Source organism: Pelodiscus sinensis, chromosome 17 (genome assembly GCF_052426305.1).
Source record: "Pelodiscus sinensis isolate ZL-2025 chromosome 17, ASM5242630v1, whole genome shotgun sequence".
Lineage (NCBI taxonomy): Eukaryota > Metazoa > Chordata > Testudines > Trionychidae > Pelodiscus > Pelodiscus sinensis.
In genome coordinates, this window is record NC_143068.1 from 29,756,100 (window position 1) to 29,773,456 (window position 17,357).

General features: G+C 45.1%; 1 protein-coding gene across 1 annotated transcript in view; it reads right to left on the reverse strand.

Moving 5' to 3' along the window:
- Positions 1 to 17,357, reverse strand: part of KCNQ2 (potassium voltage-gated channel subfamily Q member 2) — a 165,742-nt gene that overhangs the window by 10,482 nt on the left and 137,903 nt on the right. Inside the window, exons 11-14 of the mRNA XM_075901038.2 lie at positions 16,988 to 17,211; positions 13,319 to 13,427; positions 10,598 to 10,729; positions 4,835 to 4,942 (exon numbers count right to left, since the gene is read on the reverse strand). Of these exons, the coding sequence (XP_075757153.1) occupies positions 4,835 to 4,942; positions 10,598 to 10,729; positions 13,319 to 13,427; positions 16,988 to 17,211 (573 nt within the window). The remainder of the gene's footprint in view (positions 1 to 4,834; positions 4,943 to 10,597; positions 10,730 to 13,318; positions 13,428 to 16,987; positions 17,212 to 17,357) is intronic.

The window sequence follows — 17,357 nt, forward strand, 5'->3', positions numbered from 1 at the left end:
AAGCAGTGTCCTGGTCTGCAGCACTTCCTGCCGCTTCAATTGGCCGAGAATAGTGATCCATGGCCAACGGGAGCTACATTCGCCGGTATCTGCAGAGGTGCAGGTAACTAAAGCAGAGGTGGCCCACCAGGGGCTAGACCTGGTGACCCGGCACCATCTTATTGCCCTCCTCTGATTTAACGGACTCCGTGATATGGAATCAGAGGCCACGATGTAGTAAAGCCACACTGTGATTCCTTCCTGCACATATAAACATGGAGACCCAATAAAACAATGGTCAAAGCATGTGTGTTTAAAGAAGCCAAAAGTCTAATCACTCTTGATTATTTGGAGAGGCCAAGGAAGTAGGTTGATTACTTCTCCTGGTGTAACATCCTGCTGACTGATTGCACTGGAAGAGCTTTGTTATACTATTTGAAATGAAACCCCCAAATAAGTGCCAATGAAGGAAACAAGAGAGCCATTTCTAGTATGGAGGAAATTAAGGCAGCTACTCAGAGCATGTGCTAATGCTAGAAATACTCTTTTGCTCTCATAACCCTGATCCAATATTCACAGATGATGGTGTAAGACTCCTGGGGCACCAGCCACCCAAACAGGGCAGGAAGGAGAACACAGCTGGATGAGAACATGTTACACTTTCCTAAGGGGTGGTTTAGAGTGAGCACTCCCACAGCTGCCGGGGGAGTTTTCAGGGGGCCTTCCCTATAGGACACAGTGCCTTCTGGTGGTCCCCTGGAGCACTGCGCTTCTCCACTAGTCCCCATCAAAAGGCACGTGCCATAAAGGCGCTATCTGGTTGCAAGTGGGTGCACACACAAATTCCTGAGGATTTGTCTTAGGCATCAGACTTGTCTTTGATACATCTGCTCCTTGGTTTTGAGTTGCGATGAAAGAGGATCAAAAGTGCGCTGATGCCGTGGGACCTAACGTATCACCTGCAAGGTGTTCCTGGCTCTGCTATAACTTTCCTTTGAAAAAACCTCTATTCACGATTATTATTACATTTTTAAATACTATCTTTTGAATGATACAGAAAAATGTCAATTCTTGCATCAGCCACGGTGCAGTTTTTCTCATGCTTCATTATGCTTCATGCTTACAGTTCATGCAAAGAGATGTGTCGAACACCACCTCTGGCCAGAAGCGGACATCAAAAGTCAAACAGCTCAAATGAGGAAAAAAATGAAGGGTTTGGAAATATATATATAGTCAGTTTCTTTTTTTGTTTTACACAGTCCAGGCGCGGAAGCCAAACCCCCTTCATCCATGTCACATGACTGGCTACATATTTTCTGATTGGTTAATAGTATGTACATAGGTAATCTAATAATATCAACTACTCATGTCTATGCTGCTCAAAATTATAGCTGGCGGTACCTGGCTTTTAAACTGATGGTATCTTGAATCAGTTGGGCATTTGACTTTCATGAGCACACAGTAAGCACTATACACTGCAGGCTAAACTAAAGTTCTTCTCTTGGATATATACTAGCAGTCTGCTGTCTTCACTGTAAGCTATATACATGTGTCTGAAGGCAGAATTTGGTCCTTACACACCCTTGTGCTGTCAAATAGAATTCAATTGGCTGAGAGAGTTCATGTGACTTCTAATAGTTTGGCACCCTTGTTCTTTTAGCTGATCAAGAGGTGGTCTTTATTTTATTTCACATTATTTTTTAATTGCCTGGCCATCAACTGGCTGCAATGGAGACAGGCTATGTAAAATAGAAACAGCTCAATGCTCTACTTTTATGGCACATTTAGGGCAAAACTAACTCAGAGCTGGTGTGATTCTCTTATCACCTGGCTAGGGTCAAACCTGGGAGCTCTTACTCAGCCTGGGTAAGTGTGTCAGGATTTGGGGCGTGAATCCTGGAGGGTGCTGAAGCTCTGGCCCCAGTCCATCAAAGCACTCAAGCAGGTGCTTAGCTTTAAGCATCAGAGAAGTCCTCATTCACATAAATACTAAGTACCCTTCAAGATGGAGCCCTTGGTCTTAGGATCCATTTGGGGCTTCTCTGCTGTTTTCTAGGCTTGTCAGCTGTACCCTTGAAACAAAATCAATGAGGGAATTTAAATGAAAATGGGAAAATAAATACAAAAATCCCTAAGAGCACCACAGGGTAAAGCCAATGATGCTGTGGGTAAGAATATTTTTTTTCTGGTGTTAAGGGTCAGGAATTAGTTATACAGCAGGAAAAAATGTCACCCAAACCAGAGACTGTTAATATTAGTTGTACAGCTGACTGAGCAAGGGTCAAAGTTTCCTTCAAGTTAAAATAGAGGCAAGTTATAAAAACCTATTTCCCACGGGGTATGATAATATTATGTATAATGATAATGTTTTTGTATAATGTCATGTATACAAAAATCCTGGTTTTGATTGCAGGAGTTATATGTTTGTGAAAGAGCTGTATCAGACTAATGCAAAATAGAATTTGTAACATACGGAAGATAATATTCTTCCTTGGATTTAATGAGTGACCTGGAAAAAGGGTGTTATAAATAAACTCAGTCTGGCATTTGGGACATCCTCTCCCATTGCTGGTCATTTTTTTTAATCTTCAAAGCAGTAATTTTAGTATGTAACCCTCTACTCTAGCCAAGATGTTTTGTACGTTGCACATAGTACATAGCTACAACTATATACACTCTACCCTCTTTTTAAAGAGGATTTCAAAATATCGTTATGGCTGAGGAATCAATTTCATATTTAAAACCTGTTTTCAGGTCCCGAACTTTCAGAACAAAATGCTATATTTGGGGCTGAAATTTCTCAGGCTTGATCTAAGTTCAAGTGAGTGGTTACTGCAAGGTTCAGTCCAACTTTGTTTTTTCCATCTTTGAGTTAGCAGAGTGTGAATAAGTGGGTTTGAAAAAAAATCACACACATTTCTCAGGCACAGATAACTCAAAATAGCTTTAGTGAAAAAACTACAGATCTGTCATATATCCATATACTTACTTGAAAGCGAGGGCAAGCATACTGGTGAAATTTTTTTAAAGGAATACCACAGTTGTGTTTGAAATCAGCTGTTACCCGTGCACAAAATATGACTTTCTACCAAATATTTACATATCCATCCAAGTGTGATGCTCTTGATAAACGGGGAATATTTTGGTCAAAATGTATGTTCCCATTCTTGAACCTGCAGTTAACCTGTCAGTGCAAATCTGAGTACAGGTTGAACCTCTCTAGTCCACACTAGACTTTTAGTTAGCTGGATGTGCACTTATCAAGGGGGTCGCCAACTTTCCCATGGTTCCATAAAGTTTGTTTACAGCCACCACTCCTAGCCCTCAGTGTTCTGTGCTGTTATTTAGCCCTAATTTAAACCTAAAAGTCTTCTAAGGGTGCGTCAACACTGCACCGCTATTTCAAGATAACTAGGGTTATTTTGAAATAACAATGTGAGCATCTACCCAACCATTCCGTGATTTCAAAATAATTTAGAAATAATGGACGGCTTATTCCAAAATCTGTAAACCTCATTCTAAGAGGAATAACCCGTATTCCAAAATGGGTGCATGTAGACACTCCACTGCAGATCTTTCGAAATAGCCCCTCACCAGGGACATTCCACTTTATTCCTCCCCAGTGTCTCCTGGGGCTCTAAATCGAGATAGCACGTCTACATTAGGGAAGCCTGCCTCAGACTCATTTTGAAGCTTCCCTGCAGTGTAGACGTGCTATCTAGAAATAAGCCATTTCAGAATAACGATTCTGGGTTATCTTATTTTGAAATAAGTGTGCAGTGCAGACATACCCTAAGAATCCAGCAAGCAGTGGAAGTGTTAGTAATGCTGCTAGACAACATTGACCTCCTGTGGTTCGGCAAATTCTCTGGTTCAGCATCAGTCAGGTCCTGAGGATGCTGAACTAGAGAGGTTCAAGCTGTAGTTACTCTGAACTCTCTCACTGCATTAACTACTCATGTTAGTGCTTACAACCCATTTTGTCAGTGAGAGCTCAAAACCCATAGGTTAGAGGTCACTCCAGATGAAAATGTGCATATAACTGAAAACACACTGTTGTTTATTTTACTGATAAGACATACGGGGTAACATTTTCAAAAGTAACTTAGGTGCTTTGGAATATTTTAAAACTCAGAGTGAATCCTCAGTTAAACCAATGGAAAAATCCTCTCTGATTTAAATGAAGCGAGGATTTGACAGATGGTTTATTTTTGTGCACAAAATTAAGGATTCTTTTGAACGGTCGGTTCAGCATTGGTAACATTTTTAGTGACACTAATCATTCACTGTGGTCAGTAAAGTTGGACCATGGTAAAATGATTCAGGATGTTTATTCACCTCCTTCTCTATACATATGAAACATGTTTGATTCTAATGTTGCCCACTGAAAAGAACATGGAATATGTTAATTTCAGTGAATATAGGTGGGGAGATGCAAACCTATATTTGCACCTGCTTGCATACAGATACATGATGAGAAGTTTACCATCTTTAACCTTAATTTTCCTCATCTTCTGGATAAAAATAACAAATCTGGCTGCTTCTGAGGATATGTTTGTAGTCTTTGATAATTTGATAATTGGCTGCAATGTCATGGAGATTATGACTTTGTCAACCCAAACACCGACTTGAGGAACACTGGATAATGCTCACAGAGGAAATTACATGTTTTTCCTTAGGCTTGCCTTAATATGAAAACCCATTGCGGGAAGTAAAACCCAAGCAATTTTGAGTTATTTGTGTCGGCGAGCTGCATTCCTGAGTGATAAATGCCGTCCTATAACCTGGCATGAAAGGGGTTTGACATTAAGCAAATGAAAAATCCAGAGAAAGCGGCATTTTGGTGAATCCTAACCTAGGTAAGTATTGGGGTGACTCTTTGGAAGAGAGCATGGGTCCTTTGGTTGGATACTTCTTATGCCGGGGAGTTGAAGGGGCTGGGGGACCCACAATCATATCTATCCTGGCAAAGTAAATAAGAAAAAAGACACCGCAAAATGCATAATGAAGCAACACGTAGAAAAAACTTGGTCGGAAAGTTGCAGAAACATAAAGAACAACTAAAAAAAGAAAAAAGAAAAGACAGAGAGAGAGAGAGAGAGAGAGAGAGAGAGAGAGAGAGAGAGAGAGAGAGTTTGAAAATATATTCCGCTTGAAACAGAATGCAGCATTATATTGCCTGATCGATCATGGTTATGCAAATCTTATCTGACCAAACATAAGATTCATGGAACGTGGGCATCAAAAGACCATCACTGCTGCTTAAAATCTGAGTCACTCTGCATATAATAGGCAACACACTGTACGCACTGGAATATATTTGCATATGTGTTGATGTCCCATTGGAAATGTCAGATATAAGACAATATATATCCTCCTTTCTATTATAGTGATAGATCAAACATCCTCAGCTAGATAGAAAAAGCATGAGAGATAAAAGTCAATGAGGTACACCATGGAATTGTATACTCAATGAATGAAATGCATCCAGGGCTGGAAACGTGCCAGAAAGAGACGTGAGCCAGAGACAGACTATCAGAAAGGACCCATTACAGACACATCACAAGATCAGTGACGGAGAGTTATGAATGATTAAAGAGGAAAGTGCATGTAAACACCAAAGAAGTTTCCTTGAATAAAGTTTAGCCCAACAACACACAGGGCCACAGGGATCACCATGAAAGTTCACCACAAACTCTTTATCTCGCAGCAGGGGGTATTAATCTGCCGTTGCTCTACATCAGCAGCAAACTGTATTGCTCCTCAACCCCCCACATCAGCTCCATTGTGGTCATCAGCATGGGCAATCCCAAGTCTCAGCGTCTTCCCCATCCATGCCCTGTTCATTCTCCACCGATCTGTTCTGGGGATTCATGAGTAAGTGACAGCACCATGCCCTGTGTGCATGAGATGAAGGTCCAAGTAGCCCACATAGAACAGTAAGAGTTTTTACTTTCTTCCTTCCTTTCCTGGATGGAAGGAAGTATTGACTACATCACAGTCTACCCCAATGATGGCTGCATCCCACAGCCCAGATGCAACAAGAGGAGAATTGGACCATGTCTTTCTAAAGAGCCACTCCCCATTCCACACAAAAATCAACCAGTCAAACAACATTCTCTTTGGAACACACAATCTCAGAGCAAGAAAAATGGAGGTGGGACTGGAGAACTTTATGAAGGGGCAAGGTTCAGCTGAAGACCCCAGAAAGTATGTCTGCCCATTGAGATCTGACCTAACTCAGACAGGCTACTTGACTGTGCACCCTGGGCTGGAAATCTCAGAAGGAGAGAGCTGCTTCCATACGTGTACAGCGAAACCTGCTTTGCCGAATCGGGGCATTACTGTACACAGAGGCTGTGTCTACACTGGGCCACTTATTCCGGAAAATCAGCCGCTTTTCCGGAATAAGCTGCGAGCTGTCTACACTGGCCCTTGAATTTCTAGAAAAGCAACGACGCTCTACTGTACAAAATCAGCCGCTATTCCGGAAAAACTATTCTGCTCCCGCTCGGGCATAAGTCCTTATTCCGGAACACTGTTCCGGAAAAGGGCCAGTGTAGAAAGCCCAGTAGTCTTTTCCGGAAAAAAGCCCCGATCACGAAAATGGCGATCGGGGCTCTTTTCCAAAAAAGCGCGTCTACATTGGCCACAGACGCTTTTCCGGAAAAAGGGCTTTTCCGGAAAAGCAGCCTGCCAATGTAGACGCTCCTTTTCCGGAAAAACTGAAAACGGAATAGTATTCCGTTTTAAGCAGTTCCGGAAATTCATGCCAGTGTTGACACAGCCAGAGGGTTTATAACAGAAAGCTAAGCCCTGCTCTCTGAATGACATGATGAATCAAGAATTAACCGGGCATACAGGTGACATACAGTATTCTGGCAACACCAGTGCTTCTGTGGGGGATGTGAGGTCACACCTGTTGACTGAGCCCCATCACGGTTCCATCATTTAGACGTTGAGATTAAAGATCCAAAGACAAAGCAGACTGTTTCCTGTCATCTGCACTAAGAACATAGGAATGGCCCTACTAGGTTAGAACAAAGGCCCATCTAGATCAGTATCCTGTCTTTTGACAATGCCCAATGCCACATGCTCCAGAGGGAATAACCAGAACAGGGAATCATCAAGTGAACAGGGAATCATCACACCTCCAGCTTCTGCCAAATAGAGGCTAATAGCCATGGATAGATCTATGTTCTATGAACATATCGAGGTTTTTTTTTTTTTAACCCTGTTGTACTCTAGGCCTTCACAACATCCTCTGGCAAGGAGTTCCACAAGTTGACTGTACACTGGGTGAAGAAAAACTTCCTTTTGTTTTAAACAAAACATCCTTGCAAAGGACCCATTCGAACTTTCTTTGAAATTAGTTGAGAAATTTCCAACAGGGGCTGGAGAAAGTCCCTTTTAGGCTATAAATTAGAATCCACGTGAGCACCCATTTTTCATCTACAAGGTTACAGATGCAAAAATTTACATCTAATTTCTTGGTTGTCCCTTACCCAGGAGTGGATAATAATTTTCGCAGGGGGTCTATTTCATAAATTTGGATGTGTTGTCCTGGGCTGACTCCAGACCCTCAACCCCCACTCCCACCCCCAGAAGGGGTGGGGCCTCGAGCAGAAAGAGTGGGGACTAGAGAGAGAAAGAAAGTGCGTGAGTGTGAAACAGAGACACTGTGTGTGAGACAGACTTTGTGATACAGATTGAGTGTGTGTGGCACAGAGATGGAAGAGTGTGTATGGCAATGTGTGTAACAGTGACTGTGTGTATGCATGGCACATAATGGGTGTGGGTGACTGGCACAGAGAGTGTGTGTGCTGGCTGCTGCTGGGTAAGTTTCTGAGAAAAGCCAGGTGCTGTCTCTTTAAGGGAAATTTGTCCTGTTCTGTTGTCTACCCCTCCCTGCTCTGCAGAGCGAGTGTGTGTCAGTCACTTACCATCCATACTTCAGATTGGAGCAGCTCTGCTGTGTCTCTCCCTCTCCCTGACCCCTGCTCTGCAGAGATGCGGTACGGGGATACGGGGACACCCTGACTTCAGCACGCCCCATTCCCCCACCCCTCCGCGAATTCTACACTGCTAGCAGGAGAATCCTGGCAGCAGCTTGGCTGCAGGACGGAGCAAGGTGGGTAATGGGGCAGCTGAACACACCCTGCCAGCTGTAAGAATGCACCTCTACTAATCAGCTGGGCAGGTCAGAGAGAAATGCTTGGCAGGCTGGATCCAGCCCCCGGGCCCGATTTTGCCCACCCCTGCTCTAACTTATACATAGGCAGAAACAGATAAGACAAACAAATGACATTCACTTAGAGTAAAAGTAATTAAGGGCATGTCTACACCAAGAAATTATTTCAAAATAACTAATTTTGAAATCACAACACCCAAAATAACTATTTTGAAATTCCCTTATGCCCCAAGGAAAGCAGGAGTACAACTTTGGAAATAACCAGCCCCTCATTTCAAAATAACGGGCTTAGTGGGGTGATGCTCCACTTATTATTTTGAAATAAGGGGGTTATTTTGAAATAACTCCCCAGTGTAGACCAGGGCTTAAGGTGCACAGTCATGTCTTGACTTACATATATCCAGACCCATCGGCAGAAAACGTCAGGCTTTCTTAACTGACATAATTGAGGGTTATTTGTAAGGAGAGAGGGACAAGTTCTTCCTGTCAAGGGCATTTCTCTCCTCTGCTTTGAATTCAAACATTTCCTGAGGTAAAATAATTTGGGTATTGGAGAGAAAGGGTGGAGTTCCAAGTATCACTCTCTCTTTCCCCCCTCCTTTTCTACTCTTTCTAATGTTTACTCTTTCATACAGTTTAAACACTGTTTGGCTCCTGCTCCATGTTTTATGTCCCCTTCACGCACTGTCTCACCTTTAAAACCGATTCAGTACCCCAACAGCTAAACAGCAGCTGCAGTTTTGTTCCTATTTCACTGTGGCTACCCAGCTGGGCATAAAACTCCCATAATATTAAGCCATTCTTCCCCCATTCGCACCCAATCCAAACAGACTCCTCCCCACTTCCTAGGGCAAAAGATGTAAAATAATTACCAGACCCTTATACTGGGACCATTTTTCTAATAGGTCCTCTCTTGCTACTGAGAGGGCCAAAAATGTTCCTCATAGGTAGCTCCTTTATTTTATTTCACTGCTGGAAAGGACACTAGATGTGCCACACGGTGCTAGAATGGGGATGTCAAATTGCAGGCATGTGACAACAAAGCACCGAGACACAAGTTCCAAAATGTTTCTGAAAGATTTACATACACCCACGTCTGTGGGGCCCACAGTGAAAGAAGTTCTTAACATACTCTCAGGTGGCAGGGGGAAATCATAGAACACTAGAACTGGAAGGGACCTCGAGAGGTCATCGAGTCCAGTCCCCTGCCCTCACGGCAGGACCAAGCACCATCTCCAGTGGTTCTCAACTCCTTTCAGTCCACGGACCACCAGGCCAATCAAAAAATTTTCGTGGACCACCTCCTTTTTGAGACATGATAAAAAAGAGCAGACAACGAACATTTTGGTTTGAAATTTATTTCTTACTAACAGATTTTTGGTGCCTGCCCATGTCATGTGACTCTGGACAATGCTCCTGTCGACCACCGAAAAAGTCACTGTGGACCACCAGAGGTCCATGGACTACCAGTTGAGAACCACAGATTCTAGGCCATCCCTGACAGATATCTATCTAACCTGCTCTGAAATATCTCCAGTGATGGAGATTCCACAACCTCCCTAGGCAACTTATTCCAGTGTTATCCACCGACACTTAGGAAGTTTTTCCTAATGTCCAACCTAAACCTCCCTTGCTGCAGTTTAAACCCTTTGCTTCTTGTCCTATCATCAGAGGCCAAGGAAAAAAAAATTCTCCCTCCTCCTTGTGACACCCTTTTAGATACTTGAAAACAGCGACCATGTCCCCTCTCAGTCTTCTCTTTCCCAAACTAAACAAACGCAATTCTTTCAGTCTTCCCTCGTAGCTCCTGTTCTCTAGACCTTTAATCATTCTTGTTGCTCTTCTCTGGACCCTCTCCAATTTCTCCACATCTTTCTTGAAATGTGGTGCCCAGAACTGGACACAATACTCCAACTGAGGCCTAATCAGCGCAGAGTAGAGTAGAAGAATGACTTCTCGTGCCTTGCTCACAACACACCTGTTACAATCTGCTTGTGGGGGGTGGGGAGAAGAGAAGGATCCCTCAATAAGAGGTACCATGGGAGGTCACCGCAGCTTTACTGGCAGAAGGAAATGCAACAGCATGTGCTTCTCTTTCATAACAGAGCCTGAGGCTGTTTCTAGATCCTGTCTACAGCCCTTACCCAGAATTCACAGCTCACCTCCACTAACCTGGACACTTACTTGCCCTTATTTTCATTGGAAAGAAAGGGCACTGTAAATCGGATCTACCCTCGTCATCAAAAATTCACCCCTTCCAACCAACTCACAACCAGGAGTGATTCAGAAATCCATTGTTTTGCACTAGGCTTTTCCTTAGAAAGAACAATAGGACGCGGCTGTTGAATGAAAGGACTTTATCTTAAACCTCTCACTCCTACCATCTGCCTCTGGGGTGCTATCACAAGAAACAGTGGAGTCTCTTGCCTGGACTGGAGATTTTTAATCCGGGAGAGCATATCCAAGTGACCAGCTGAATACTGCTCAATGACATCCATCACGTCATAAGGCCGGAGGCTTTCCTTGAACTTCCGCTTGGAAACAAGAAATTTCATGATGCTAGGGGAGAAAGAAAGGAAACCATCAGCTCGCCGTGGTGGAGCCATGCACCGTAGAGCGATGGGCACGTCCATGCTGCTGTGAATCAGAGCACAGCAAAACAGCTGAAAAGCTAACGCCATCCGCGGCTACTTCAGATACTGCAGAGAGAACCAAGGCTCCAGATATAGGACTCTGTGCACCTGTGGAGTTGCTGGCTTCATTAACCAACTGGGTCTTCCACGTAGGGGAAGAGCCTCAGAAATGTGCAGTATCCATAACCCCCAGCTTGCCCACTGGAGGTCTTGGGGGCAGACTGGAGCCACACAGCTGATCAGTGCCACTCCTTGGTGGCCTTCTATGGTGCTCCATGGTAACTTAAAGCTGCTCCCCTTGGCTCCATCGGGGAAGGACGTGGCAGTCAAACCCTCTGCAAGAGAGGTGCCAATGGCAACCCCCGATGCCTCAAAGCTGTAATCACTACCTGAAGGCATTTGGATGAGGAAAGGGCCAGCATTTTCTGGAGGCTTTGTGCTTCCTTTAATACCCTCCTTGTGCATTTCACACTGATGGCAGCAGGAAGCACAGATCCAGCCAAAAAAATAATTAATAATTGGAAAATATTCTTTGGTGGTTGGTTTTTTTTTCCGGGCTTATTAATTGATCTTCATGCTGGGCAGTGATGCATTTACTGAATGGGGAAACGGTATCTATAAATCCCTGCCTCACACAACCGCCCTTCCCCCCCGAAAAAGGCATACTCATAATCCCAACAGTGCAGGGGCCAACCCGTTGGTATTGGGATAATGCACGCTAGATGGGGATCCCCACCAATGTTCCTGCTCATCTCTTCCATCCATGTGTGGAATAATTTTTCACGTGCACCGAGGCATGTGCAAATGTGCACCACCAATAGAAACACAAAATCTAGTTGATGGCCTTCTGCTAATCAGCTGGGTGGCATTAGAATCTCCACCGAGCAGCCAGCTTACCTTACAGGGAACATTGATTCTCACAATCTGAATACTGGCTGGATCTCAGATATAAGCTGAGGAAAAATAATAGGCCACTCCTTATCCACAGGACTTTCCTCTCCTAACAACAAATCATTTGCTTCTTTCCCCCTGTTTATCTTTAGCCGTGTTCTGAGGAGAGACTGATTTTTCCACCCCTCTCAGAAAATTCTTGGGGAAATGGCTCCCGCTTTAAGATACTGCAGAGAAGAGGGATAGATGGGTTGCCAGCAGTGTTCCCTCTAAGCTGTGCAGCCCTGAGCCTCTGACTGGGTGGGGCTGATTAACCTTGTGTGCAGCTTAGCGGGAACGCTGGTTGCTAGGTGTCTGTCAGAAAATGGCTGAAAGTAATGGAGGTAGGTCTGTGGGGGGTGGGAGTAGAAGAGGCTTCTGGGAAAGGAAGGGAATGGCTAGCCTGCTGACCAGGACTGCTTTTCTCAGCCGCCAAATGGAACCCTCCTGTAAAGACACGATGCAGTGACAAAGGGTGCCACATGGAGTCCAGTCAGTCTGAGTGGCTCAGAAAAAAACTTCCAGCGCTGGAGGGCAGGTCTGTGTGAGTGTGTGCCCACAACCCACTGACCCCTCCGGGCCACAGGGCAAGGGCAAGGGCAAGGACATTGTATGGTATAGCTAACTGAGATGATAATTTAGGGGGAGTCAGAGGAGTTCCTGGTTTTGAAGCCCAGGAGCCTGCATCCTCTCCCAAGATCTGCACGTGCGTGGTGATGTTCACCGGTGGATTTGTTACAGTGGCCCATTTGCACCAGGGTGGGTGAATTTCACTTCCCCATGGTGCTCCTGAGGAGTCCCTAAAGCACTATTCTAAAGTTACCCCTACAGTCATTCCAACAGCAGGAGACTGGGTCTGAGAATAAGACCCCATTTCTCTAGGTTGCAATTCTGTTTGCTAGTGCTCAGGTCACTGGACAAGCTCTGGACAGACATCTAGACTGACCAGCACAGGAAAGAAGCACAGATGGATTCTAGCACCCAGGCCCCAAACAGTACATTTGGTTCTGATTCTAGATCTCTATCTGAATCCCTCAGCTCTGTAAGGAGGAATGCCAAAGCTTGACAAGGCCAGACTGTGGGGAAACTCAGACTAGAATACAAATCCATACTCTGGGGGTTGTAGTTGAGAGGGGAAAGTGAGCAGCACCCACCAGCGTGAGTGGGGAAGAAGTGGGGATTTAAGTTAGGAGTTTGTGTCAATAAATCTAGGACCTAAAAAAACCAACGTAGCCGCGTTAGTGCCCTTCACTCTGTCAGCCTGGAGTGTCTTCCCACCGTCTGGTTTTGTAACTGTCAACATTCAGCCATGAAGCAAGTGGTATGATCTATCTGTAACACTGTTAGGGCATTTTCCCATTTCTCCCTGTACTCCTCCTACAAGCAAAAATGGTTTTTCTCTGCTTAGCTTTATGGAAAGGAAAACAGAGCACCTGGGAGGAACCCAGAAGAATGGGCTTTGCGCATTATTCCACTCAGCTTGGTTTTAAATTCCCCTTATTATTTTCCTTTAATGTTTGACCATATAAGGAAATTTTTCCGCCCCCCATTCTCCTTCATCCCTCTCCTCCTCTTTTTTTCTTACCACACTGCCCGGATGCTGACTTTAAGTCCTGGCGTTAAATCTTCCGTCACAAACTCGCAGTTGCAGCTTTTGTTATCGTCGGGAATGTCTTCTCCGGGGAGGCTTGCTTCTGGGTTTAAAAGAAAGAAAGAAAAAAAGAGAGTCCACAGCTAATTAGCCTGTCATTGCACAGCAGGAATGGGAGCGTCAGACTCCCAGAAGAGAGCACACAGAAGATATAAATAGCGCAGTACCTGTGCATCTTAACCAAAGCGCTCTCTCTCTCTCTCTCTCTGAGAAGGGCTAAGATGACAGTGTTGGGGAGTGCAAGAATTAAATCTAGGGTCTGGGGAGCGGTTGCTATGGCCAATGGGCCCACAATGCTTTGACAGGTTTATAGATGTGTTTAATCCTTCTTTCTTCTTGTTAGGGGCAGATAAATTTGCAGTTGTGCTACATCGAGAGCAACTAAAATGATCAGGGGTTTGGAACAGATCCCATATGAGGAGAGGCTAAAGCGACTGGGACTTTTCAGTTTGAAAAAGAGGAGACTGAGGGGGATATGATAGAGGTCTATAAAAGCATGAGTGGTGTGTAGAGGGTGAATAAAGAAAAGTTATTCATTAGTTCCCATAATATAAGGACTAGAAGACACCAAATGAAATTAATGGGTAGCAGGTTTAAAACTTATAAGCGAAAGTTCTTCTTCACACAGCGCATAGTCAACCTGTGGAACTCCTTGCCAGAGGAGGCTGTGAAGGCTAGAACTATAACAGAGTTTAAAGAGAAGCTAGATAATTTCATGGAGGTTAGGTCCATAAAAGGCTATTAGCCAGGGGGTAGGAATGGTGTCCCTGGCCTCTGTTTGTCAGAGGCTGGAGATGGATGGCACGAGACAAATCGCTTGATCATTGTCTTCGGTCCACCCCCTCCGGGGCACTTGGTGCTGGCCACTGTTCGCAGACAGGCTACTGGGCTAGATGGACCTTTGGTCTGATCCAGTATGGCCATTCTTATGTTCTTATGGAGATAAGCTGCAGATGTGACCTGAAGATTGTAATGAATGCTTTCTCTGTGAAGCAATGGCATCTCCCTATTCCCCCCGTCTGTTTCCCCTCACTCTGAGATATGCCTTCAAGGTCATGGAGCCCTCACCCCACCCCCATAATGAGATGACTTTAGCAAAATCTAGTAAACAGAGGCGGGCTAATAATATTAATCACATGACTATGTTTATGCATTACATGGGTGTTCGCCTTACCAAATAAGGATCATAGAATCATAGAACCATAGAGCTGGAAGATACCTCAGAAGGTCATCAAGTCCAGTCCCCTGCTCTAGGCAGGACCAACCTCAACTAACTCAACCCAGCCAGGGCTTTGTCAAGCCGAGACTTAAACACCTCTAGGGATGGAGACTCCATTACTTCCCTAGGTAACCCATTCCAGTGCTTCACCACTCTCCTAGGGAAATAGTTTTTCCTAATGTCCAACCTGGCCATCCGTCACTACTGAGAACAGCCTTTTTCCATCCTCTTTGGAACCTCCCTTCAGGAAGATGAAGGCTGCTATCAAATCCCCCCTCACTCTTCGCTTCTCCAGACTAAACAGACCCTCCTCTCCTCATAGGTCATATGCTCCAGCCCCCTAATCATTTTGGTTGCCCTCTGCTGGACCCTCTCCAATGTGTCCATCTCCTTTTTGTAGTGGGGGGCCCAGAACTAGACACAATACTCCAGATGTGGCCTCACCAGAGCCGAATAAAGAGAATAATGACATCTCTGGATCTGCTGGAAATGCTCCTCTTAATGCAACTTAATATGCCATTAGCCTTCTTGGCTACAAGGGCACACTGTTGACTCATATCCAGCTTCTCATTCACTGAAACCCCCAGGTCCTTTTCTGCAGAACTGCTACTTAGCTGGTTGGTCCCCAGCTTGTAACTATGCTTGGGATTCTTCCGTCCCAAGTGCAGGACTCTGCACTTGTCCTTGTTGAACCACATCAGATTTCTTGTGGCCCAATCCTCCAATTTGTCTAAGTCACTCTGGACCCTATCTCTGCCCTCAAGCATATCTACCTCTCCCCCTAGCTTAGTGTCATCTGCAAACTTGTTGAGGGTGCAATCTATCCCCTCATCCAGGTCATTAATAAAGATATTGAACAAAACCGGTCCTAGAACCGAACCTTGGGGCACTCCACTAGAAACCGACCGCCATCCTGACACTGAGCGGTTGATCACTACCCGCTGGGCCCGGCCTTCTAGCCATCTTTCTATCCATCTTACCATCCATTTATCCAATCCACATTCCCTTAACTTGCTGGCAAGAATTTTGTGGGAGACCGTATCAAAAGCCTTGCTAAAGTCAAGATATATCACATCCACTGACTTTCCCATGTCCTCAGAGCCAGTTACCTCATCATAGAAGCTAATCAAATTGGTCAGGCATGGCTTGCTCTTTGTGAATCCATGCTGACTATTGCTAATCACTTTCCTCTCTTCCAAGTGCCTCAAAATGGATTCCTTAAGTATCCCTTCCATGATTTTTCCAGGAACCGAGGTAAGACTGATCAGCCTATAGTTCCCTGGATTGTCCTTCTTCCCTTTTTTGAAGATGGGCACTACATTTGCCTTTTTCCAATCATCTGGATCTACATGGTGATGTATAGGAGTATTTGCATGCTAACTAAGAGAAAAGAGTATGTTTGGGCTCCCTTTGTTGCTCACTTGGGCCCCAGGTGGGGGCTGAAGCGGAACGAGCATGTGCAGTGCAGCAGTCCGTGTTACTCCGTCCACCTCCAGGTCACCTGTTTGCTCTTTTCCAACAGACATCTGATGCCGCCAGTTGCAGGCTCTGTCTGTGCTTACAGGCATCATGGAATTGAATACGGTCGCTATCCTCTCCCACCCCTGCATCCTCATGTGTGCTAATAAGGGAAATAATTAAACTGTTCAGGAAATCTAGAGCAGGGGTGGAAAACCTTTTTTGGTTCAGGGGCTGCTGAGCCATAGAAAAATCAGTCAGAAGGGAGGGGGAATAGCAGGGACGGGAGTATCAGTGTAGACTGCCCAATGCTGTGAGGGAGGAGGAGCCCAGAGCCCAGGGGGCCAGATGTAGACAAGCCATGGACCACATCTGGATCCTGGGCCTTAGATTCCCCACTCCTAGTCTAGAGGGTCCAAAATCCCCATCACCCACTCTAAATAGCTTGGGCCAGGAAGGATTCTGTTTAAATGAACAGCCTATGATCAAAATCTTCAAGGAACGTCTTGAGTAAGACTCACTACGTATAGATTCTCTGTCTTCTCCTGCTATCGGGTGACAGGTATCTGATCCCTTTTGTGGTGGGCACGTAGAGGGTTGGACACAAAGGGATGTGCACAGAAGAGCCAAAGACAACACTTGAATTATTCTGAGAAGCCTCACTATCCAAAGCAGAAGGTAAATAATTTAAGGATCAAAAAACCTGATATTTCCTACGTGATGCTGAACGCCTTATGCTGTACCAAGTAATGGAGACGTCCTTATCGATTGCATACAGGATTCACTCCTGCTAGCAAAATTCCTGCTGTGACAGCACTTCGGAGGTCTCCCATCCAAGTACTCACCCAGCCTAACCCCGCTTAGCTTGGGAGGAATCCAGTAGGACAGCATTCCATGGTGACATGGCCGCTCTCTGATGTGCTCACCTTCAGAATTTTGTCGCGACGCAGCTCCCTTGATCCGGAACGCTTGGCGGGCTCGGCTCCGGTCCCCAAAACTCCAGCTTTTGGGCACTTTGCTCGGGCTATCTTCAATGCTTTGATCAGCGCTGGGGGATCTCCGGAGGCTCTGAGCCTGTGGAGAGCTTTTCCCTTTAGTTCCAGTACCTCGGGGACTGGAGAAGACACGGTCTTTCAAGCTGACCTTCTGACTGTTCATGGAAACAAAGTGAAACAAAGACAAAAAGGAGACAGCAGGGGGAGTCACTCTGGAAACCGCATGTCCCTTCCCCTTCTGCCGTTAGAAACCCACGGCGTTACAGAGCAGCAGAGAGATATGGCCAGTTTTAATTTGTTT